At 46.5% G+C, this 22,569-nt stretch overlaps 2 protein-coding genes and 1 long non-coding RNA gene across 10 annotated transcripts in view; 2 read left to right on the top strand and 1 right to left on the bottom strand.

Moving 5' to 3' along the window:
* The window catches only part of vmp1 (vacuole membrane protein 1), a 179,411-nt gene extending 178,046 nt beyond the window's left edge, over window positions 1-1,365 (bottom strand). Inside the window, exon 1 of one of the 6 annotated variants that reach the window (XM_038814654.1) lies at window positions 1,292-1,365. The gene's annotated coding sequence lies outside the window, so the exon portion shown is untranslated. Of the gene's footprint in view, window positions 1-1,235 lie in introns of all 6 variants that reach the window. The other 5 variants (XM_038814648.1, XM_038814653.1, XM_038814649.1 and 2 more) reach the window with 5 other exon arrangements.
* Window positions 1,366-1,481: 116 nt separating this feature from the next.
* Window positions 1,482-5,338, top strand: ptrh2 (peptidyl-tRNA hydrolase 2). Of its 3 annotated transcripts, none has more exons than XM_038814657.1 (2): window positions 1,482-1,660; window positions 3,846-5,338. In XM_038814657.1, the coding sequence occupies exons 1-2, from the start codon at window positions 1,577-1,579 to the stop codon at window positions 4,377-4,379; spliced, it is 618 nt and encodes a 205-aa protein (XP_038670585.1). In that variant the 5' UTR covers window positions 1,482-1,576; the 3' UTR covers window positions 4,380-5,338. The 3 variants fall into 3 exon arrangements, with proteins under 3 accessions (XP_038670585.1, XP_038670586.1, XP_038670587.1); XM_038814658.1 differs by lacking the exon at window positions 1,482-1,660 and adding an exon at window positions 1,823-1,859; XM_038814659.1 differs by lacking the exon at window positions 1,482-1,660 and adding an exon at window positions 1,862-1,928.
* Window positions 5,339-5,859: 521 nt separating this feature from the next.
* On the top strand, window positions 5,860-10,532 carry LOC119975113. The gene is made up of 2 exons (XR_005462656.1): window positions 5,860-5,907; window positions 10,029-10,532. It is a non-coding gene; the product is annotated as an uncharacterized LOC119975113 (long non-coding RNA).
* Window positions 10,533-22,569: the final 12,037 nt, after the last annotated feature.

The following is a 22,569-nucleotide window of genomic DNA, read 5'->3' as shown; positions in this document are numbered from 1 at the left end:
AGATTAACTAGAATTATTCCTATATTATAATGCAAACTTGCAAGTTTACAAATTCAGAACGAATTTGACCAGCCAATTTGCAACAGTAACATTCTAAAAAGCAACATTACAGGGATTAAAGAGCACCACCATAACAATTCTTGCTTCCAAATATGCTCGCAAGATGCTCAGAAAAAGAGTGCCATTTTACTCCAGTTTCCTCCCACAGTCCAAAGATGTGCAGGTTAGGTGGATTGGCCATGATCAATTGCCCCTTAGTGTTCCAAAAGGTTAGATGGGGTTACTGGGATAGGGTGGAGGCATCATCTTAAGTAGGGTGCTCTTTCCAAGGGCCGGTGCAGAATTGATGGGCCAAATGGCCTTCTTCTGCAGTGTAAATTCTATGAGCACCTTACAAATTCTCCCCCAGTCAACACAAATGAAAGAATCACAGTTTCGACATGACCAATTGACAAATAAAAAGCTGTGAGTCTAAAGGATACAACACTAAAGATCCAATTGTTGTCCTCTTTCCCCAAAAACAGCAGAGCACTCACACTCCCAGATTACTGAACTATCCGGCCCATGACGCCCTCCCAGCATGTTCAGCGATCACCCCGCAGATCACAGCCCAGCTGCGGTGAATCATTAACAACAATTGGAGCGGCCAAAGTCCTGATCCCAGCCAGGGCAGTCCGTGGGTCGGCCTCGTCACCGTCCCAGTTGGCAGCCTCTCAATGGCATCTACAACCTCTGCGGTAACGCCTCACGCCCTCCTTCCGAGCCGGGTCTGTCCGGACAGCTTCTCACTGGGGCTGCTTTAGCTCACCAGGCTAAATCGCTGGCTTTTAAAGCAGACCAAGCAGGCCAGCAGCATGGTCCGATTCCCGTACCAGCCTCCCCGGACAGGCGCCGGAATGTGGCAACTAGGGGCTTTTCACAGTAACTTCATTGAAGCCTACTCGTGACAATAAGCGATTTTCATTTCATTTCACTGGAGAGCCGCTGTCGATCCCTGGCCACCTGCACTGGTATGCCGGGCCTTAGGGCGGGAGAGTTCCATTCAGCCCTTCGAGCCTGCTCGGCCATTCAATAAGATCGTGGCTAATCTGGTTGTGGTCCACCCTACCCATCCTCATACCCCGAAGAGAAATCCCTCCTCCTCCTGCTCACCACAGACATGTCGGGTTGTGCTGGGTTACCGCGAAAGGCCGCTCACTCCTCCCCCCAACCTCCCTCCGGTTGCCACGAGTTACCTGAGCCCCTGCTGAGCCCCCGCCGCGTTGCCCCGGTTACCGCGCCTGGCCGGTACCTCAGTCTCTCTCGCGCTGCGTCGGTTGCTCTGGAGCCGCACCGGAAGAAGACGTGTTTCTATTCACGACCACAGGAAGTCCTTGACGTCGCCGCTTGAGTCCCCGCCCCCTCAGCCTGCGGGCTTCTCTATCTCCTCAAATTTTCCGTTCCCGCCAGTGCTTTGTTGTTTGTTTTATTTTAGAAAGTTTTTTTGACACGCTCACATCGGATTTTGAAATTTTTAAAAATAAAAATCTAACACGTGGGAATGTGAGGACGCGCGCGTGCGGATGGCGTCATCGCTATGCGCCGCGCAGACCTGCTGTTGAGGCCTCGGGAAGCTGCGGCTGGGCAGCTGGAACTGGAAACCTGTGAGCGGCGGCCTAAGGTAGAGTGGGAGCCCGGGGGTGAGGGGGAGGAGAAACTGGAACTGGAAACCTGTGAGCGGCGGCCTGAGGGAGCCCGGGGGTGAGGGGGAGGAGAAACTGGAACTGGAAACCTGTGAGCGGCGGCCTAAGGGAGAGAGGGAACCCGGGGGTGAGGGGGAGGAGAAACTGGAACTGGAAACCTGTGAGCGGCGGCCTAAGGTAGAGAGGGAGCCCGGGGGTGAGGGGGAGGAGAAACTGGAACTGGAAACCTGTGAGCGGCGGCCTAAGGGAGAGAGAGAGAGCCCGGGGGTGAGGGGGAGGAGAAACATATATACACACAGGGAGCAGAACCGGTATTTGCGCTTCACAGATCTGCCTCAGGCCAGATCAGGTTACAATCACGGGCCAGCTCCAGGCTAGTTCTGACTAAACCCTCCTGCATTCATCTGGAGATCTCCAGGAATTGGAGAGTCGAAATTCCAGGACACTGCCGCAAACAAACAGGGAGAATCATAATTTTAAAAAATAAATAAATTTAGAGTACCCAATTCATTTTTTTCCAATTAGGGGGCAATTTAGAGTGGCCAATCCACCTACCCTGCACATCTTTGGGTTGTGGGGGCGAAACCCACGAAAACACGGGGAGAATGTGCAAACTCCACACAGTGACCCAGAGCCGGGATCGAACCTGGTACCTTGGCGCCATGAGGCAACAAGGCTAACCCACTGTGCCACCGTGCTGCCCTAGGGAGAATAATTATATGTTTGTTTTTTTAAATATATAAAGTTGTGTCTTTTCATTTTCTTTGAGCACTTCTTACTGGTGAGAGGTATTGGAGTTGAAGAATTCCCTTGTTTGACCAGAAGTAATTCAATCGTGTACGAGTTCACTTTGCACTTGATACTGGAAGGCATCCACTGTAAAGGTTAAAAGCAAATTACTGCGGATGCTGGAATCTGAATCGAAAAGGAAAATGCTGGAAAATCTCAGCAAGTCTGGTAGCATCTGTAGGGAGAGAAAAGAGCTAACATTTCGAGTCCGATGACTCTTTGTCAAAAACTGTAAAGGTTTGTTGGGTGACCGTTGAACGCAATGAAGGAGACAAGTGACCATGTGATGAAATGTTCAGGAATCCATCCGAATCCGATTTGGGCTAAAAATTCAGGTCCTTCGTCCATCTTGGCCCTTGGTACTGCCTGCAGTCAGTGTTGGTGAGAAGGCTGATAAGACATTACAAATTGCTCACCTGTGCTTGCGTACGCTTTCCAAGGGAGTTACTGGATAGTCATCAAAATAATCTTTATTAGTATCATAAGTAGAGTGGTACAGTGGTTAGCACTGCTGCCTACTGCGCTGAGGATCCAGGTTCGATCCCGACCCGGGTTACTGTCTGTGTGGAGTTTGCACGTTCTCCCCGTGTCTGTGTGGGCCTCATCCCACAAGCCTAAGATGTGCAGGTTGGGGGGACTGGCCACACTAAATTGCCCCTTAATGGGAAATTTTTTTTTTTTGGGTATGCTAAAATTTAATTTTAAAACATTAGTGTCACAAGTAGGCTTACATTAACACTGCAATGAAGATATTGTGAAAAAAAACCCTAGTCACTACATTCCAGTGCCTGTTCGGGTACAGAGGGTGAATTCAGAATGTCCAAATCACCTAAAAGCACATCTTTCGGGACTTGTGGGAGGTAAACTGGAGTGCCCGGAGGAAACCCACGCTGACACGGAGAACGTGCACGTCTGTCAGCACAGACAGTGACCTAAGCCGGGATTCGAACCCAGGTAGTGGTAACCCCAGCTGATTCCCACTTCTCCCCATCCTCAGCCCAAAGCCACTGAGGAGACGGTATTACAACCCTCTCCTCACAATTGCAACTGTAAAGACCAAGCAAATGTACAACTTTACAGGTCAGCATGCTCTAGTACTGTATCAGAGAATGCCATTTAACCACTGAACCGTTTTCCATTGTTGTAGGCGTAAAAATCAGGATGGTGAAATATCTTGATTTGACTAGGGCAGTCATTCCTTTCATAGAGAAAGAAATTTTGTTGCCGAATTAAGGGGCCCTGTGGAACATTTTGGGTTTTCACTGCATAAAGGCCCAATGTCTTGTATTCTTTATTAGTTAAAATGCTAACTCAGGAGTTTTGGTTACAGTCAAGGCTGGCTAGGATAATCTTTCTTTGTCTTCACTCTCATAGGTGTTTGCAGAGAGGCACAAGATGGAGTTTCTGACCAGCCCATTGGCTTTAGGGATTTTGACTGGAGTTGGGTGTGGGTTGTACCTGGGTTGGATGGTACGAGGACGATTTGTTGGATCCTTAAAAACCCTGCCCTCTATGCGAAATGCAGGGATGGAGACGAGCACCATGGGCGAAGGCGGAGACTACAAGATGGTTTTGGTAGTCCGTAATGACCTGAAGATGGGAAAAGGTAAAGTGGCGGCTCAGTGCTCGCATGCCGCTGTCTCTGCCTATAGGCAAGTCCAGAAACGGAATCCAGAAATGCTCAAACAGTGGGAGTACTGCGGGCAGCCCAAAGTGGTCGTCAAGGCGCCAGATGAGGACTGCATCATCGACCTACTCAAGCATGCCAAGGATCTGGGGCTGACTGTGAGTTTGATACAGGATGCTGGTCGCACTCAGATAGCAGCTGGATCACGTACTGTCCTGGGTGTTGGACCAGGCTTATCAACATTAGTGGACAAAGTTACAGGGCACCTTAAACTTTATTGAAATGTATCTGTGCTACAGCTGAGTGGGCGGCTATAGGAACTCATGGGACTTAAACCTAAATGGGGAATGTTATGGACAGTCAATGCACCCTTGCTAATGAGCTCCCGGATCTTGTTTTTTGAGGTAATTCACATTGATGGGGTGTTGTGTGGTGCTCTGAATTCATTCCTTTCATGCTGACAAGACTGAAGTGATTGGACGTGGCTGAAGAGGTTTGCTGGTACCCGCTGTCTGTTTAGGTGAAAATGTAACACGTGCAGAGTGCTGGTTGATCGGCCAGCTCTGCCCACTCTTGTCATCAAGTGGCCCAGCTGGTACTGATGTGCCTCGGGGCAGTGTTGACTGACATAATGAGGACAACTCGGTGTATGCCGAGGCACGGAGGAAATGGAGGCACCTCTGTCAACAGAGCTTCTGGTCCCAGGCAACTTGTTAAGAAATGTTAGTAACAGACTAGCACCAATAACAGTCACAACATCCTATATGGAGGGCTCTTTCTAGCACACCCATCTTGCTCCCACCTCTGCCTGTTTACCGTGGGGAAACATATCAATGCTGTATGTAATATTCCTAGAAACATGAAAATTCCAAAACAAATTGTAACCAGCCTTTTCAGGCTTGATATATGGAATACACTCAATTTCAGTAACCTTCTGTATAGGTTACTGACACTTCCTTTCAATTGAAGGAAAATCTGCACAGCCTTCCTAATCAGAACCAATCTTGAGCGAACAACATGGACCCTGAGACAGAACTGTATCCAGTGCACACGAGACCTGTACATTTAATTCATGCAAATTGTTACCTGGTGACTCTGAGAAACCAAACAGCCTTTGTGTTTGGAAAAATATCTGCTCCCAATGACTGTCTTTATTGTTCCGTATTAAAGAATCGCATACCTGATTTCCTTTATTAATGTGTCGGTATAATATTTCCAATGAATTTTCACTTAAACATAATGGCTGATTTGCAGAGTAACCTTCTTCATTTTAACTTTGTTTGTGGTGGAACGTTTTTTGCTGCCAGCACACTTCCTGCAGCACTTGTTAGTTTAGTCCTCTTGACCTTTCGCTTCTCCTTTGTCAAGCGTCAGTGCTGCACTATGGTTGGGTGGTACAGTGTTTGTTATCGTGTATGTCATGATTTCAGAAATTATCCAGTGAATCGAACTTTGATGTCCTGCTGCCTGACTTCATGTCTGTTCCTCCACAAAAACTCTTCTCGCCTTATGGCCATCTTGCATTGCGGCGGAAGGTTACACGAGCAGCACGGTAGCACAAGTGGAGAGCACTGTGTCTTCACAGCGCCAGGGTCCCAGGTTCGATTCCCTGCTGGGTCACTGTCTGTGGAGTCTGCACGGTCTCCCCGTGTCTGCGCGGGTTTCCTCTGGGTTCTCCGGTTTCCTCCCACAGTCCAAAGACGTGCAGGTTAGGTGGATTGGCCATGATAAATTGCCCCTTTAGTGTCCAAAAAGGTTAGATGGGGTTATTGGGTTACGGGGATAAGGTGGAAGTGACGGCCTAAGTGGGTCGGTGCAGACTCAATGGGCCGAATGGCCACCTGCACTGTATGTTCTATGTTACCGAGCTGAAATATTGGCTGTGTCTCGCCACGGATAATAGGGACCTGCTGGGTATTTCCAGCAATACCTGTTTGTATTTTGGATTTCCAGAATCTGCCTTACTTTGATTTTGAATCTCATGTGACTTCCCTACTCTCATTGGCTTGATCGCACAGTCATAGAGTTTTACAGCACAACTGGAGACCCTTCGGCCCATCATGTCTGTGCCGGCCATCAAGCACCTATCCTGATCCCATTTTCCAGCTTTTGGTCCATAGCCTTGTATGCCATGGCATTTCAGATGTTCATCTAAATTCTTCTGAAATGTTGAGGGTTTCTGCCTCTACCACCCTTTCAGGCAGTGAGTTCCAAAATCCCATCATCCTCTGGATGAAAAAGGTTTTCCTTTAATCCCATCTAAATTCCCTGCCCCTTACCTTAAATTTATGCCCCCTGGGGGAAAAGTTCCTTCTTATCTACCCCATCTTTGTCCCTCGTAATTCTGTACACTTCGATCAGGTCTCTCGCTGTCTCTCTTTCTCTTCTTCTCCCCCCTTGGTCTGGGTTACGGGTATAGAGTGGATACTTGGGGTTTGCGTAGGGTGATCATTGCTCGGCACAACATCGAGGGCCGAAGGGCCTGTTCTGTGCTGTACTGTTCCATGTTCCATTTATATTGGCCAAAAAGCAAAAGCCATTATCCATTTGGAATAATGTCTTTGTATTATAGTATTTCAGGTGAACTGTTTATCTCCGGCAGAAATGGCTCCACACACATTTGTTGAATGTACAGTAATAAAGCATTTTTATTGAGGCAAATGTTGTGTACAATGATTATTTTTATACCCTGGAACTGCTAATTATGCTGCATTAGATTCAGTGTTACAGTTTATCTCTGCATGAGGCATTTTAACTTTCAGCCTTTGCTGTTGAGAAAGTTGGTTTTCTCACTTTTCACCATTTCCAAATTTGTGTCTTTAGTTTTGGTTTCTTCTGAAAGGAAATTATTTCATTTCACTCCCACAAATCATCAAATGGGGAGATGGTGACATGGTGATAATATCGCTGGATCGGTATTCCAGAGGCGAATACCCTCAGGACATAGATTCAAATCCCACCTCAACAGCTGGGATTTAAATTCAATTGATAAATCTGGAATTATAAAGCTAATTTCAGTAACGGTAAGCATGAACTATCACTGATTGTTGTAAAAACCCATGTGGTTCACTAATGTCCGTTAGGCAAGGAAATCTGCCATCCTTACCCGGTCTGGCCTACATGTGACTCCAGATCCACAGCAATGTGGTTGACTCTTGAACTGTCCCTCTGAAATAAAATGAGATGAAAATTGCTTTTGTCGCGAGTAGGCTTCAATGAAGTTACTGTGAAAAGCCCCTAGTCGCCACATTCCGGCACCTGTCCGGGGAGGCTGGTACGGGAATCGAACTGTGCTGCTGGCCTGCTTGGTCTGCTTTAAAAGCCAGCAATTTAGCCCAGTGAGCCAGTAAACCACTCAGTTCAAGTGCAATTAGAGTTGGCCAACAAATGCTGGCTTTGCCAGCGACACCCACATCCCAAGAAAGAATGGTGGGGAAAAAATCGAAGGGAATGTACTAATAAAATTATTTCCAATGTTATAAACTCTTATACCAGCTGTGCGTAGAGTACACTTTCCTTGGATTGCCAACTTGCTATGGCAGAGAGACTTGAATGTTCCATTAATCCCAAGAGCAATGCCCTCAGGAGTCTTAAGCTCCTGGCAGGGTCACCTAGTCACCTATGACCTTCAGAGGTGAGAAACCAAAGGGCAGCATGAGGGCACAGTGGTTAGCATTGCTGCCTACGGCGCTGAGGACCCGGGTTCGAATCCCGGCTCTGGGTCACTGTCCGTGAGGAGTTTGCACATTCTCCCCGTGTCTGCGTGGGTTTCACCCCCACAACCCCAAAAGATGTGTATGATAGGTGGATTGGCCACGCTAAATTATCCCTTAATTGGAAAAAAATAATTGGATACTCTAAATTATACTCGCGTAACATGCGACCTTTGAAGACCTCAATTTTGACCTGAATTTGGGGGGTCGCATGATACGCGAGATACAAAATTTCGGGTGTGAAGTACTGGTCAAGATTAGGCTGTTAAGCAGACCGTATCCATTAACGGAAAGTCAAATGGACATTATTATGGACATAATGAAATATAAAACAGGAATAAATATGTAGGTTAATTAACAAACTTTAATAAAACTTTAATAAAAATACTATTAAAACAAACTTTTGCAGGTTAACTAAAATCCGTCAAATTCGCTTTCATTGCTATCAGTGTCATCATCAAATAAAGCTTGGAATTCTTCTTCAAGGCAGTCATCATACTGATCATCTTCCAGGTCTTCAATATTTTCATCCTCTTCTCCTGCATCTTCGAATATAGCATCATCTTCACTTCCATCCAAAGCATTTGCTATTCCACATTTTTTGGAAAATTTACTTTGGGCATTAATTTCCGTTTAAAGATAACCGTTGGAAGAAGCTTCGTCCATTTTCCCGATTTTCGGACACCCACTTTGAGACGTTATCTTCTAATTGCGGCCAATGACATTTCGACCCGCGATTAGCGCATTTATAGGAAGGACTTTTCATCAATTTCTCTTTCTGTTTTCTCCAGTTGCGGACACAGCTTTCTCCGACACCAAACAGCTTTGCAGCTTTAACGTTGTTGCTGTGTTCCGCTTCGGCAACGACTTGCAGCTTCAATTTGGCAGTATATTTCTTGGCAGATCTTTTCTCCATAGTGGCTAATGGTAGAATGTATTCGACAGTTATGTGTTACGCGTTAGTTAACTGCTTATTACTGTGATTAGAAACCGCAAAACAGCTGGTTGTTTACGGCGGTTGTTAACGGCGTAATTTGGTGTCTCAAAAAAGTGACTCGCATGATACATGAATCATGTTTTAGAACATAGAACAGCACAGAACAGGCCCTTCGGCCCTCGATGTTGTGCCGAGCAATGATCACCCTACTCAAACTCACGTATCCACCCTATACCCGTAACCCAACAACTCCCCCTTAACCTTACTTTTTAGGACACTATGGGCAATTTAGCATGGCCAATCCACCTAACCCGCACATCTTTGGACTGTGGGAGAAAACCGGAGCACCCGGAGGAAACCCACGCACACACGGGGAGGACGTGCAGACTCCGCACAGACAGTGACCCAAGCCGGAATCGAACCTGGGACCCTGGAGCTGTGAAGCATTGATGCTAACCACTGTGCTACCGTGCTGCCCCAATTTAGTTTTGGAGTCTAAAATTTAGGGGTCGCATGATACGCGAGATCGCATGATACGCGAGTATATACGGTATTTTAAAAAAGAGGTGAGAAACCAGACAAAGCAATTCCAAGACAAGTCCTCAATGGTGGATCAGGCAGAAGATACTAATATGGGGTGGAATTCTCTGATAGTGGGGTACGTCCCCACGCCCGTGAGAAAACAGGCGCAAATCACTCTGTACTTACCTGGAGAAAGTCCAGAGTGATTCTCCGTTTAGCAGGGGTTTGCAGGGCCCCGGAGTAGCCCTCGCATCTCCAGCTGCCAATATGGGGCCCTGCACATCCGGCAGGTGGTCCGCATGGCGGCGGCCCCGCGGACCGGCCCTGACAATATAGGTTCCCCCCCCCCAGATCGCGCGCGCCTGCCAATCGGTGGCCCCCGATCATAATCCTGGCTGTCCCGGAAGCCCCCCCATTCTCCGCTCGAGCGCGATTGCGGCACGGAGACTCGGAGAGTCCTGGCCATGGTATCGACTGCTGCCATGATTGATGAGGACTGCAGCAGGAGGGAGATTCCCAGTGGTCAAGGTTCCCTTGCCACTGGGAATGGACCTACCCTTTGTGTCTGCTGACATGCAACGGCATACCCACATTAAGAGATGTTCCAATATCACTGAGTTTCTTAGGTGGACATCATACTCGTTAGCGTGTGATCGCCAAAGAAGATGATCGTGGACAAATCGCGTTCAAAGAAACTCTCCTGGACTGTGGGTGGAGAATTCCAAGATATTAACCCAACAATTGATATGGGTCCATAGGAAGGTGCTGCATGACTTGGAGGAGAATTTGGAAAAACATGTTTGCAGCTTTTGTCCTTCTCTGTGTTGAGGTCACAGGGGTGGGAGATGCTGTAGTGAAATGAAATGAAAATGAATGAAATAAAAATTGCTTGTCACAAGTAGGCTTCAAATGAAGTTACTGTGAAAAGCCCCTAGTCGTCACATTCTGGCGCCTGTTCGGGGAGGCTGGTACGGGAATTGAACCGTGCTGCTGGCTTGCCTTGGTCTGCTTTCAAAGCCAGCGATTTAGCCCAGTGAGCTACACCAGCCCCAGATCCTGTGTATCCTAGTGTATCCTGTACATGGTCCAGCAACAGTGTGCTAGTGATGGAAGGAAAGAACATTGCCACCAGGGAAACAGACATTCGTCAAAAGGCCATGCCTTGGCTGATGTAGAGTAATTGGCATTTAGGTTGATGTTTATGTACAATTTTTGTATCATATAACAATTGTGAAATAAATGTAATATGATTTAAAAATGCATTACTACGTTGCACTGTCAGAGGTACTAACGTTTGGATGTGATGTTAAACCAAGGCCCCCTCACTTAGACCTAAAAGATCCCAAGGCGGGCAGCACGGTGGAGCAGTGGGTTAGCCTAGCTGCCTCACGGCACCGAGGTCCCAGGTTCGATCCTGGCCCTGGGTCACTGTCCGTGTGGCGTTTGCACATTCTCCCGTGTTTCGCCCCCACAACCCAAAGGTGTGCAAGTAGGTGGATTGAACAGGCTAAATTGCCCCTTAATTGGGAAAAAAATGAATTGGGTACACTAAATTTTTTCCTTTTTAATATCCCAAGGCACTATTTCAAAATTCTCCCCACCAGGTGTCCAAGCCAGTGCCTGGTCTTTATCTCAATGTGGGAACTTACTGTATGCAAATTGCACGACAACAGCTACTTCACTTTGGCCATTTTTTAAAAAAGGCTCTTAAGGTTAAAACAAAGGTTGTCGACCTCTGTAGGTAATCCAGCAAGATTCCAGGAGATGGCTGAAAGTAAGTTCCTTACCTCTGTAACTGACCTGTATTCACTCAGCAAGTTGTGTTCCTTTCAAATAACTGCTGTCACTCTAACTCATCTGTTCTCTCCTAACGATGGTGATTCAGGGTAGAAAGAAATATATCCTGTATCGAACCAAACTCTTTGTAAATATAATTTCTCTGCCTGCCTCCTTGTCCAAGCATTCCCCATTCATCTCCAGTAACCCATATCTCTACACCAAGCCGAATCTCCTTCCTGATCATTTTGAAAGCATCAGTTTATTCATTCTCATCCTGTCTTGTCTCCAAAATAGATAATTCTTAATCTTTATTAGTGTCACAAGTAGGCTTACATTAACACTGCAATGAAGTTACTGTGAAAAACCCCTCGTCGCCACATTCCAGCGCCTGTTCGGGTACACAGAGGAAGAATTCAAAATGTCCAATTCTCCTAACAAGCACGTCTTTCGGGACTTGGAGGAAACCAGAGCACCCGGAAGAAACCCACGTAGACACGGGGAGAACGTGCAGACTCTGTACAGAGAGTGACCCAAGCGGGAATCTAACCCGGGACCCTGGCACTGTGCTACCGTGCCAATTCCAAACTCTTAGAGCTTATTTTCATTGGCATTGTCCTGCTCACCCTCTGCATTTGTTTGCTCTACTTTTCCCTTTTGGGGAAATGTACTTTGACTGTGTCCAGACCAGGGGCGTCTCAGAGGCGCAGTGGTTACCGCTGCAGCCTCACGGCGCTGAGGACCCGGGTTCCACCCCGGCTCTGGGTCATTGTCCATGTGGAGTTTGCACATTCTCCCCGTGTTTGCATGGGTCTCACCACCACAACCCAAAAATATGCAGGATAGGTGAATTGGCCACGCTAAATTGCCCCTTAATTGGAAAAAAAAATTGGGTTCTCTATTTTAAAAAAAGCTATTCCACATCCCAAGAACAACTGGGGAAAGTTATGCATTCTGGCGTGTAGAGACTAGTTTTTGCATTCCTCCTACTGCACAAAGAAATCTTACAACACCAGGTTAAAGTCTAATGGGGTTTGTTTAGAATCACTTGCTTTCAGAGTGTAGCTCCTTCCTCAGGTAAATGGAACTGTGCTTCGAAAGCTAGTGATTCAAAACAAACCTGTTGGACTTTAACCTGGTGTTGTAAGACCTCTTACTGTGCCCACCCCAGTCCAACGCTGGAATCCCCACATCATGACAAAGAACTCAGATCAGGGAATGGAGCACTTTCTCCTTTTGAAGGATCCACTGTCGGCAACAAGGACTCCCAGATCTGTCAGGGCAGAGATGCTTACAGATCAAAGCTCCCTCTCCCTGCCTGACAACGTGTTCCAGCTCCAACCTCCGAGAAACACCCACTATTGTGACGTTTACGATATCAACTATTGTGTTGCCTCAGATTAAGAACTTTGTTAAAAGGTGCCTAACCCAAACAAAACAAGGATTTATTTTCTAAATGGTGTCAGCTCTAACTGAAGGGCTGCATTTTTTGGGAAGTGAGGCCAGTTTGAATATAGCGAATAGAGGAAGTCAGAATGATGAACAAGCTGGATTCAGTTGTAGTGAAGCAGTATTTTCACATCGGGCCCTTTGCTCCATGACCTAATTATATATATATATTTGTATGTATGTGTATAATTTAAGTAAATTAAAACTCAATCAGTCACTGCAAAAATAGATCCTACTATAAGAGGAAAAAGATTAAATGATTTCTAAAATTACAGCTAATTATATTGTTCCTAATTACTTCCTGACACTGCTCCGTCATTTAATTAGCGAGTTCTGGGACTCAGAACCAGAGTATTCAGCTAATGAAGGTCACTTTCTGCCCAACACCTTCTCCCAGAACAAGTTACTCCATTAATTTATATCTGACATGTGGGTGCAGTGTAGAACAAGCAGGAAGAGAAAGGTGCTTTGGAGTGCAACCATGACCGAAGGGAATTTCAAATCGATTTCATTTTAATTCAGTGTAGGGAATACAAACATTTGAAGAGGAGTTATAAGAAGAAATCAAAGTTTTTGGGGTCAAAACCTTTACTCGACGGTCTTCAGAGAAACAACCCCAGCGATGCCTGCAGAAATGTAATTGTGAACGTGAGTCAGTTGTCACATTGTCTCACCCTCCATGTTCAGGGGTGAAATTATTGCCGAAAGGTATAGGGGGGAGAAGGTGGCTAGGCAACAGCTAGTCGACTCCACACTGTACGTAAGTAGACCGGCGATACTCTGGGGCCCTGACCATAGAGCTCGTGCTGGAAAGGAATATGCTACAAATGGACTTTGACCTGCTCTCCACGAGGCAACCAGTGCACCGCCAGGCATGGGGGCCCTGTACAAGGACAGAAACAAAGCCAGCTGCCTGCTGGCTCACGAACTGAGAAAGCAGGCAGCCACGAGGGAAATAGCTCAGATTATCAGGGAATTAGCTACGAGGAGAGATTGAATAAACTGGGATTCGGGCAGCACGGTGGCGCAGTGGTTAGCATTGCTGCCTCACGGTGCCGAGGTCCCAGGTTCGATCCCGGCTCTGGGTCACTGTCCGTGTGGAGTTTGCACATTCTCCCCGTGTTTGCGTGGGTCTAGCCCTCACAACTCAAAGATGTGCAGGGTAGGTGGATTTGGCCACTCTAAATTGCCCCTTAATTGGAAAAAATGAATTGGGTACTCTAAATTTAAAAAAAAAATAAACTGGGATTGTTTTCTCTAGAAAGATGGAGTCTGACAGGCGACCTGATAGAAGTTTATAACATTTTGTGAGGGATATAGATAGGGTGAACAGTTGGAAGCTTTTTCCCAGGGTGGAAATTACAATTACAAGGGGGCACAAGTTCAAGGTGAGAGGGCGATAGGGTTCAGTGGAGATGCGCGAGGGAAGTTTTTTACAAAGAGGATGATGGTGGCCTGGAATGTACTGCCAAGTGAGGTGGTTGAGGCAGACCTTTAGGACTTATCTAGATTGACACATGAACAGACAGGATATAAAAGGATACAGGCGGTTAATCTAGATAGGACACGTGATCAGCGCAGGCTTGGAGATAAAGGGCCTGTTCCTGTGCTGTACTGTCCTTTGTTCTTTGTACAGTTGAATCCTGATGTCTCGAAACCTTATGCCTCATTTGAGCTTTTTCCACATGGCTGATTATGTGGATCTCAACCTTGCGTGGTGCTGAGACGTACAAAGCATAGGGAACCCTGGTTTCTACTGAGTTAATTGATTGTAGCCTGGATGCTAATTGGTAACATTAAAAGAAAGGTGACTTGCATTTCTTTAAAATTTAGAATACCCAATACCTTTTTTCCAATTAAGGGGCAGTTCAGCGTAGCCAATCCACCTATCCTGCACATCTTTGGGTTGTGGGGGCGAAACTCACGCAAACACAGGGAGAACGTGCAAACTCCACACGGACAGTGACCCAGAGCCGGGATCGAACCTGGGACCTCGGCGCCGTGAGGCAGCAATGCTAACCCACTGCGCCACCCTGACTTGCATTTATATATTTTTTTCATTCATTCATGGCTGGGCCAGCATTTATTGTCCATCCCTAACCACCCTCGACTCAGTGGAGTGCATTAAAGAGTCAACCACATTGCTGCGGGTGGGTGGGTCTGGAGTCAGATGACCGGATCAGGATAGCAGATTTCCTTCCCCATAGGGGCATTAATGAACCAGATAGGTTTTTTAAAATCCTTTTTTAAATTTAGTATACCCAAATCTTTTTTTTCCCCAATTAAGGGGCAATTTAGCGTGGCCAATCCACCTAAGCTGCACATCTTTGGGTTGTGGGGGTGAGACCCACACAGACACGGGGAGAATGTGCAAACTCCACACACAGTGACCTGGGCCCGGGATCGAACAGGGCCCTCGGCGCAGTGAGGCAGCAGTGCTAACCCACTGTGCCACCCAACCAGCTAGATTTTAATGACAATCGACAATTATTTTTTTTTTGATTGAATTCAAATTTTGCCATCTACCATGGTGGGATTCGAACTCAGGTCCTCAAAGCATTAACCTGGGCGTCTGGAGGACTTCCGGTGGCGTTATGTAAGAGGAAGACGTGCATGAGGTGGCTCTCGCTAGGGTACTGTTCGTTTAGGGCTTTTCCCCTGGTTTTAGGGGGCATTTTTGGTTAAAAATTCACATGATTAATGGAATAAGGTGTGTACATATGAGAAATGCCCAGAAAACCCAGGGGGAAAAACCTGAAAGAAGATGGGGAATCGACAGGCATGTTGAGGGACCTCTGCAAGTCAATGGAAGAGGCCCTAGCCCCCATTCATATAGAGAAAACCAACAAGACGGTAGAAGAGCATGGTGACACGATTCAACGGGTGGAGGCACAGCGAACAGATTCCTCTCTGGAAGCGCTGATGTCTCTGATGGCTGAGGCCAATAAAAGCTCTGAAGGCCAAACTCAGTGATTTGGAGAATCGTTACAGGAGGCAGAATATCCGCGTTGTGAGGTTGCCAGGGGGGATGGAAGACCCAAATCCCACACAATACTTTGCGAAGATGGTTGGGGCGATGGTGGGGGAAGGTGGACTCGCGTTCCCTCCTCAACTGGACCGCGACCACCGAACGTTCCCAATAAACCGCCGAGAGCAGTAATTGTGAAATTTCACATTTTCCAAGAGAAAGAATGGGTCCCGAGACGGGTAAAGGAACATCGTAATTATAGATGGGAAGGCCAGGCCATCAGGTTTTATCAAGACGTGGGAGAGCTGGCCAAGAAGCGGGCGGCATTCAACAAGGCCAAAGCCGCCCAGTATAAACCTAGAGTCCAATTTGGGGTGGGGTACCCGGCGCGGCTAAGGGTGACTTATGAGGAGGATTCCTTTGTTAAAAAGCATAGTCTGGGGAAGGGGTTTTTGAGGTTTTCTGAATATTGGGGATGTCAATATGTTAAATTGTTGGGGTTCCTTGTTCTCGTTTGCATTATTCTATTGTTTGGGTTGAATGTTTTGTGAGTTAGGTTCGCTGGTTCAATTTCGGCTCGAAGGAAGCCTGCCCTTTTTTGGGGGGCAGCACGGTAGCATAATGAAGCACTGATGCTTCACAGCTCCAGGGTCCAAGGTTCGATTCCCGGCTGGGTCTCTGCCTGTGCGGAGTCTGCACGTTCTCCCCATGTTTTTTTTTGCATTCAGAAGATAATGCAATTTTCCTTTATTTCCCATGTCCAGTATATTCAAATATTGATATTTTTGTGCTGGACCGGTCTCTCCTCCCTTCAGTCCAGAGGGTGGGTTATTCAGCAATTGAGATTTCAGACCATGCCACACATTTTGTTGATTTGCCACTCAAGTCAGGTCCTTCTCTGTGTCCGCCATGGAGATTGGATACGGCATTATGAGCAGACAAGTGATTTTGTGAACACATGTCTACCGCCATTGGAGAATAAATTAAATTTAATATAAGTGAGTCTATCTCACCTTCCACGTTATGGAAGCCTTTAAGTTGGTTGTCAGGGGGAGATAATTTCCTAAAAAGTGCACATGGAAAAGACAGCGGGGTTGTAGAGGCTGTTGGACTCCATCCTTGAGGTGGACCATCAGTACTCGCTTGGCCAAACCCCAGAGATGCTGGCAAGCAGAAAAAAGCTGCAGACGCAATTTGATCCATTATCAACGGATAAGGCAAAGCAGCAACGTTCGAGGGGTGTACTATATGAACAATGTGGCTTTTGAAACTTTTATTGGGATGTCTTATAGATCGGAGCCCCCATCGGAGAGTTTGGCCCTGACGGATTTTTTGGATGGTTATCCATTCCAGTGATGGGAAGGGAGAGGTCAGAAGAGTTCGAATCCCCGTTGGGCCCAGAGGAAATTTAAAAATGCATCGGGTTTATGCAGCCAGGTAAAGCTCCTGGCCCTCATGGTTTCCCCATTGTGTTTTTTAAGAAGTTTGCTGAACAGTTCGTCCCTCTAATTTTAGACATGTTTAATGGCTCCATGTCCTGGGGCTCGTTGCCGTTAGACTTGCACAAGCCTCTATTTCCCTGATCCTTAGGAAAGGCAAAGACCGTACAGAATGTGATCGTAACGACCTGTTACGCTTTGAAATGCAGACACAGAGTTACTTGCAAAATGCTGGCACAGCGATCGGAGCCCTGCCTCCCAGAGGTGATCTCGGAAGACCAGAGAAGCTTCATCAAGGGTCAACAATTGTCGACCAATAAACGTTGGATGTTAAATGTTGTTCTCTTCCCCTCTTCAGTGCCAGAACCAGAGGTGATCGTCTCCCTGGACACTGCAAAAGCATTTGATAAAATCGAGCGGGGATATCTTTCTGAGAGTCTGGGGAGGTTTGGATTTGGACAAAAGTTTATATCCTGGAGTTATTCCTTTATATAGGGCCCCTACTGGTATTATTCACACAAATGCTGTGAATTTGGATTATTTTCTGTTGAATAGGGGCACGAGGCAGGGATGACTATTGTCTCTCCTCCTATTTGCCCTGGCAATAGAGCCACTTGCCATGGTGCTTAGATCTTGCACTAAGTGGATTTGATTTGATTTAATTTATTATCACATGTACTGAAGTACAGTGAAAAGTATTTTTCTGCAGCCAAGGGAATGTACACAGCACGCACATAAAAAAGAATAATCGACAGAGTACATTGACCAATGGTACATCGACAAACTGATTGGTTACAGTACGGAACAAGGGGCCAAACAAAGCAAATACATAAGCAAGAGCAGCATAGGCCGTTGTGAATAGGGTTCTTACAGGGAACAGACCAGTCTGAGGGAGAGTCATTGAGGAGTCTAGTAGCTGTGGGGAAGAAGCTGTTCCTATGTCTGGAAGTGCGGGTCTTCAGACTTCTGTATCTTCTGCCTGATGGAAGGGTCTGGAAGAAGACAAAGCCTGGGTGGGAGAGGCTCTGACAATGCTGTCTGCCTTCCTGAGACAGCGGGAGGTGTAGACAGAATCAATTGGAGGGTGGCAAGCTTGTGTGATGCATTGGGCTGAGTTCACCACACTCTGCTGTTTCTTGCGATCTTGGACCGAGCAGTTGCCATACCAAGCTGTGATGCAGCCGGATAGGATACTCTCTATTGCACATCTGTAGAAGGAGGGGGTTAAATTGGGGAGGGATGGAGGGTAAGGTATCCTTGTATGCAGATGGCTTGCTTCTGTATATTACGGACCCAGCATCCACCATGGATGCGATAATGAAGCTGCTTGGGAGTTTTGGCTCCTCTGGGTGTAAGTTGAATTTGGATAAGAGCAAATACTTTCCAGTTAACTCCCTCGGGAGGGGAGCCCATCTGGAGATGTTGCCATTTCGTCTTGCCAGATCTAGCTTTCATTATCTGGGAATCTGGGTGAACCACAATTGGAGCTCACTCCATAAATTAAATTGTACTAGTCTGGCGAATGGGGGTAAGTCTGACTTGCAGAAGTGGGATAACCGCTCCCTTGTCCATGGCGGGCAAAATCCAGACCATCAACATGAATGTGCTCCTGAGATGTTTATTTCTTTTTCAATGTCTCCACAATTCTTCCCAAGTCCTTCTTTGTTATGATTAATAAATTAGTGTCCCCTTTTATTTGGGTCGGTAAGACCCTAAGGATCCGTAGGACGTTCCTCCAGAGAGATAGAATCAGAAAGTTTGGCTTTAACCAGTTTATTATTTTATTTTGGGAAGCCAATACTGAGAAGGTACTAGGTTGGTTCAGTGACCCGGGTTCTGCATGGGGGCAAATGGAGATGAGTTTCTGTAAGGGTTCTAGCCTTGGTAACTGCACCATTGTCGTACTCTCCAATAAGACTTTCTTCGCATCCTGTGGTGGTGTCCACCCTGACAACCTGGAAGCAGTTCAAGCAGCATTGGCCCGTAGCAGCCTTGGACTCAACCTTTAGGTCATGGGAGGGCAAGGATTTGGGGAAGTATGGTGACTTGTTCGTGGAAGGAAGGTTTTCTACCTTCAAGGAGCTGATAGAGAAATGTCAACACTCTGGTTCCAATCTGTTTAGATATTATCAGAATTGCGATTTTCCCGCAAAGTTTTTCCCTCTTTCCCCTTGACACCACCCTTCTTCCTGTGGTGGAGGATTTGGTCTTTAGCCCGGTCTGGTGGGGGACTATTTCAGCCGTGTACGATCAGATCTTGTCAGCGGAGTCAGCACCGTTGAATGAGATAAAGGTAAAATGGGAGGGTGAATTGGGTCCTATTCTGGATGTTGAAGTATGGAGTGGGGCTCTTCACAGGGTCAACTCCACGTCCTCCTGTCCGCCACTTAGTCTGACCCAGTGGTGCACAGGGCTCATCTGACCAGGGCAAGGATGAGCAGGGTTTTATCTGGAGGACGGGTGTGAACGTTGTTCTGGGGGGCGGCTAACCACACTCATATGTTCTGGTCCTGTCCCAAGCCAGTAAACCTTTAGGTCACTTTCTTCAACACCGTGTCAGAGATACTTAAAGTCGATCTAGAACCATGTCCACTGGTGGCCATTCTCAGAGTATCAGACTCACCGGTGCTGAGGTTCAAACTCATTATTCTTATCCCACCCCCTACCCGCCGTCACTCAGATGTGTAGATCCAGAGAGGACCACTTGGTTTGTCTGTAATCCAAATTCGTAACCTGAAAATTAGAGCTGGGCTATTCAGGAACAGAATTAGGAAGCTCGTCCTCACACAAACGGAAGTGAAAATCTGAAACTCTTTTCCCCAAAAAGCTGTAGCTACTGGTGGCCAATTGAAAAGTGCAAGGCTGAGATCAGTAGATATCATTGGGTAAGGGTTCGCAAGAGATAGAAAGCACATGGGTAAACGGGAGTTGAGATGCAGATCAGCTGGGAATTAATTAAATGGTTCAAGGGACCGAACGGCTGTCTCCTGTTCCTAATATCATTATTTGGCTGAACACTTGTATAATAATAATCTTTATTATTGTCACAAATAGGCTTCCATTAACACTGCAATGAAGTTACTGTGAAAATCCGCCTAGTCGCCACATTCCGGTACCTGTTCGGGTACACAGAGGGAGAATTCAGAATGTCCAATTCACTTAGCAGCACGTCTTTCGGGACTAGTGGGAGGAAACTGAAGCACCCGGAGGAAACCCACGCAGATACGGGGAGAGCATGCCGACTCCGCACAGACAGTTGTCCAAGTCAGGAATCGAACCCGGGTCCCTGGCGCTGTGAAGCCACAGTGATAACCACTGTGCTACCACGCCGCCCACATTGCAGCTGACTAAAGAATGCATCCCTTGCTGCAGCGTCTGAGTGGTGTTGTCAGCACTCGGTAGAACAAAAACCCAGCGCGAGTCACGTTTTCACAATAAAGATGAGTAAAGGGATTGTTCTCAAGCAGTCATTGTATTCTAGTCTTCATTGTTGGAAAAGATATAGAGACACAGTGGGAAGGTGTGTAAAAAAAAATCACAAGAACGATAGTAGAGTTCAAAGGTTCTAACTTGGGAAAGTATTGTTGGGGTGTTGGGGGAATGTAGGCGGTGCTTTTCACCGGAAAACACGAGACTGAGGTATGACTAATACAGATCTTGAAATCAGATTGATTAGGTAGACAGAGAAAATCATTCAATTGATGAGGGAATCTAAAAGTAGGTGTGATAAATATAATAGTTACTGGCATTGTGTACATGCATTAAACCAAGGGCCTCTCTATTCTCAGACCATGGGATTTTCACAGTAACTTCATTGCTGTGTTAATGTAAGCCTACTTGTGACAATAATAAAGATTATTAATATTGTTTTGAAGAGCAGGGGAGATTGCCCCGGTGACCTTTTCAATATTTATCTCTCAATCAACATCACTAAAACAGATTATCTGGTCATTGTCAGTGTTATTTGTCAGGATTTTGCTATGTGCAAATTAATTGCTGTATTTTTTTTACAACAGTGGCTATACTTCAAAAGTAGGTCACTTTTTTTGACATCTGAAAGTCATAACAAAGCACAACAGAAATGCTGTTTTCCTTTAAGCAGGTCTGACTTCCTCAACAACTCTCCCTCGGACTGATCTGTTCCCTGCAAGAACACTATTCACGACTCCCTATGCTGCTCTTGTTTGGCCCTTGTTCCGCACTGTAACCAATCACTATTTGTTGATGCATCACTGTCAATGTACCCTGTCGATTTATTCTTTTGTCGACAATGGACGTACTGTATACGTTCCCTTGGCCGCAGAAAAATACTTTTCACTGTACTTCGATACATGTAACAATAAATATCAATCAATCAATCCCACGGGGGGCAGTGGGCCAAAAAGACAAAGAGCTCCCTTCCTAACAGCACCGTAGGTATACCTACATCGCATTGACTACAATGGTTCAAGAAGGCAACTCACCACCACCTTCAAGAAAGTTTTTTTTTATTTAGAGTACCCAATTCATTTTTTCCAAATAAGGGGAAATTTAGCGTGGCCACTCCACCCACCCTGCACATCTTTCGGTTGTGAGGGCGAAACCCACGCAAACACGGCAAGAATATGCAAACTCCACATGGACAATGACCCAGAGCCGGGATCGAACCTGGGATCTCGGCGCCGTGAGGCAACAGGGCTAACCCACTGTGCCACCGTGCTGCCCACCTTCAAGAAATTTAGGGATGAGGGCAGCATGTGCTGCAGTGGTTAGCACTGGGACTAGGGCGCCGAGGACCTGGGTTTGAATCCCGGCCCTGGGTCACTGTCCATGTGGAGTTTGCACATTCTCTCCGTGTCTGCATGGGTTCCACCCCCACAACTCAAAGATGTGCAGGATAGGTGGATTGGCCATGCTAAATTGCCCATTAATTGGAATGAAATAATTGGGTACTTTATATTTTTTAAAAAATGAAACTTGGGCATGGGCAATAAATGTGGGTGTAGCCAGTGATGCCCACATCCTGTGAAAGAAAATGTAAAATATGATGCCAATCTCAGTATCCAGCTGTGCTGAGTTAAGTTGGCAGCCATGGAGAGCCATCGTCGAAGTGACAGCACCAAGGAGTGACCCGGGTTCGATTCCCGCTTGAGTCACTGTCTGTGCAGACTCTGCACGTTCACCCCGTGTCTGCGTGAGTTTCCTCTGGGTGCTCCCACAAGTCCCGAAAGACGTGCTTGTTTGGTGAATTCTCCCTCAGTGTACCCGAACAGGTGCCGTAGTGTGGCTACTAGGGGATTTTAACAATAACTTCATTGCAGCGTTAATGTAAGCCTACTTATGATAATGATAAAGAGTATTATTATTAGGAAGAGTTTAGGTGGAGGTAGAAAATGGCTTCAGTGCCACTGAAAAAGAGAAAGCTCAGGGTTCCTGCTCCTGACTTCCACCTTGTGGCATCTGCTGGAGAGTGCTGGAGTGTGGACAGGCAGCTGGTGCCTGTGGAATATCTAATTATGGCCGATCTGTTCCTTCGAGATAAAAGTGGGGAAAGAAATCTGACCTGTGACAATTTATTGAACATATTTATTTTGAACCTTGGATGCTCTGAGCAGGAACAGCGCATACACATGATGAAACACAGGGAAACTCACACAGGAGGTTTCACTGTGATATTTATCAATCAAC

This window comes from Scyliorhinus canicula, chromosome 12 (assembly GCF_902713615.1).
Source record: "Scyliorhinus canicula chromosome 12, sScyCan1.1, whole genome shotgun sequence".
Classification (NCBI taxonomy): Eukaryota; Metazoa; Chordata; class Chondrichthyes; order Carcharhiniformes; family Scyliorhinidae; genus Scyliorhinus; species Scyliorhinus canicula.
The sequence above is the reverse complement of the archived record's forward strand: the minus strand, read 5'-3'. Positions and strand labels throughout refer to the sequence as shown.

What these genes read in the sequence shown, in the direction of transcription:
- ptrh2 (XM_038814657.1), top strand. Translation starts at nt 1,577, where the DNA reads ATGCGCCGCGCAGACCTGCTGTTGAGGCCTCGGGAAGCTGCGGCTGGG. An exon ending in CCTGTGAGCGGCGGCCTAAG is followed by an intron (nt 1,661 to 3,845) that starts GTAGAGTGGGAG and finishes TCACTCTCATAG; the next exon opens with GTGTTTGCAGAGAGGCACAA.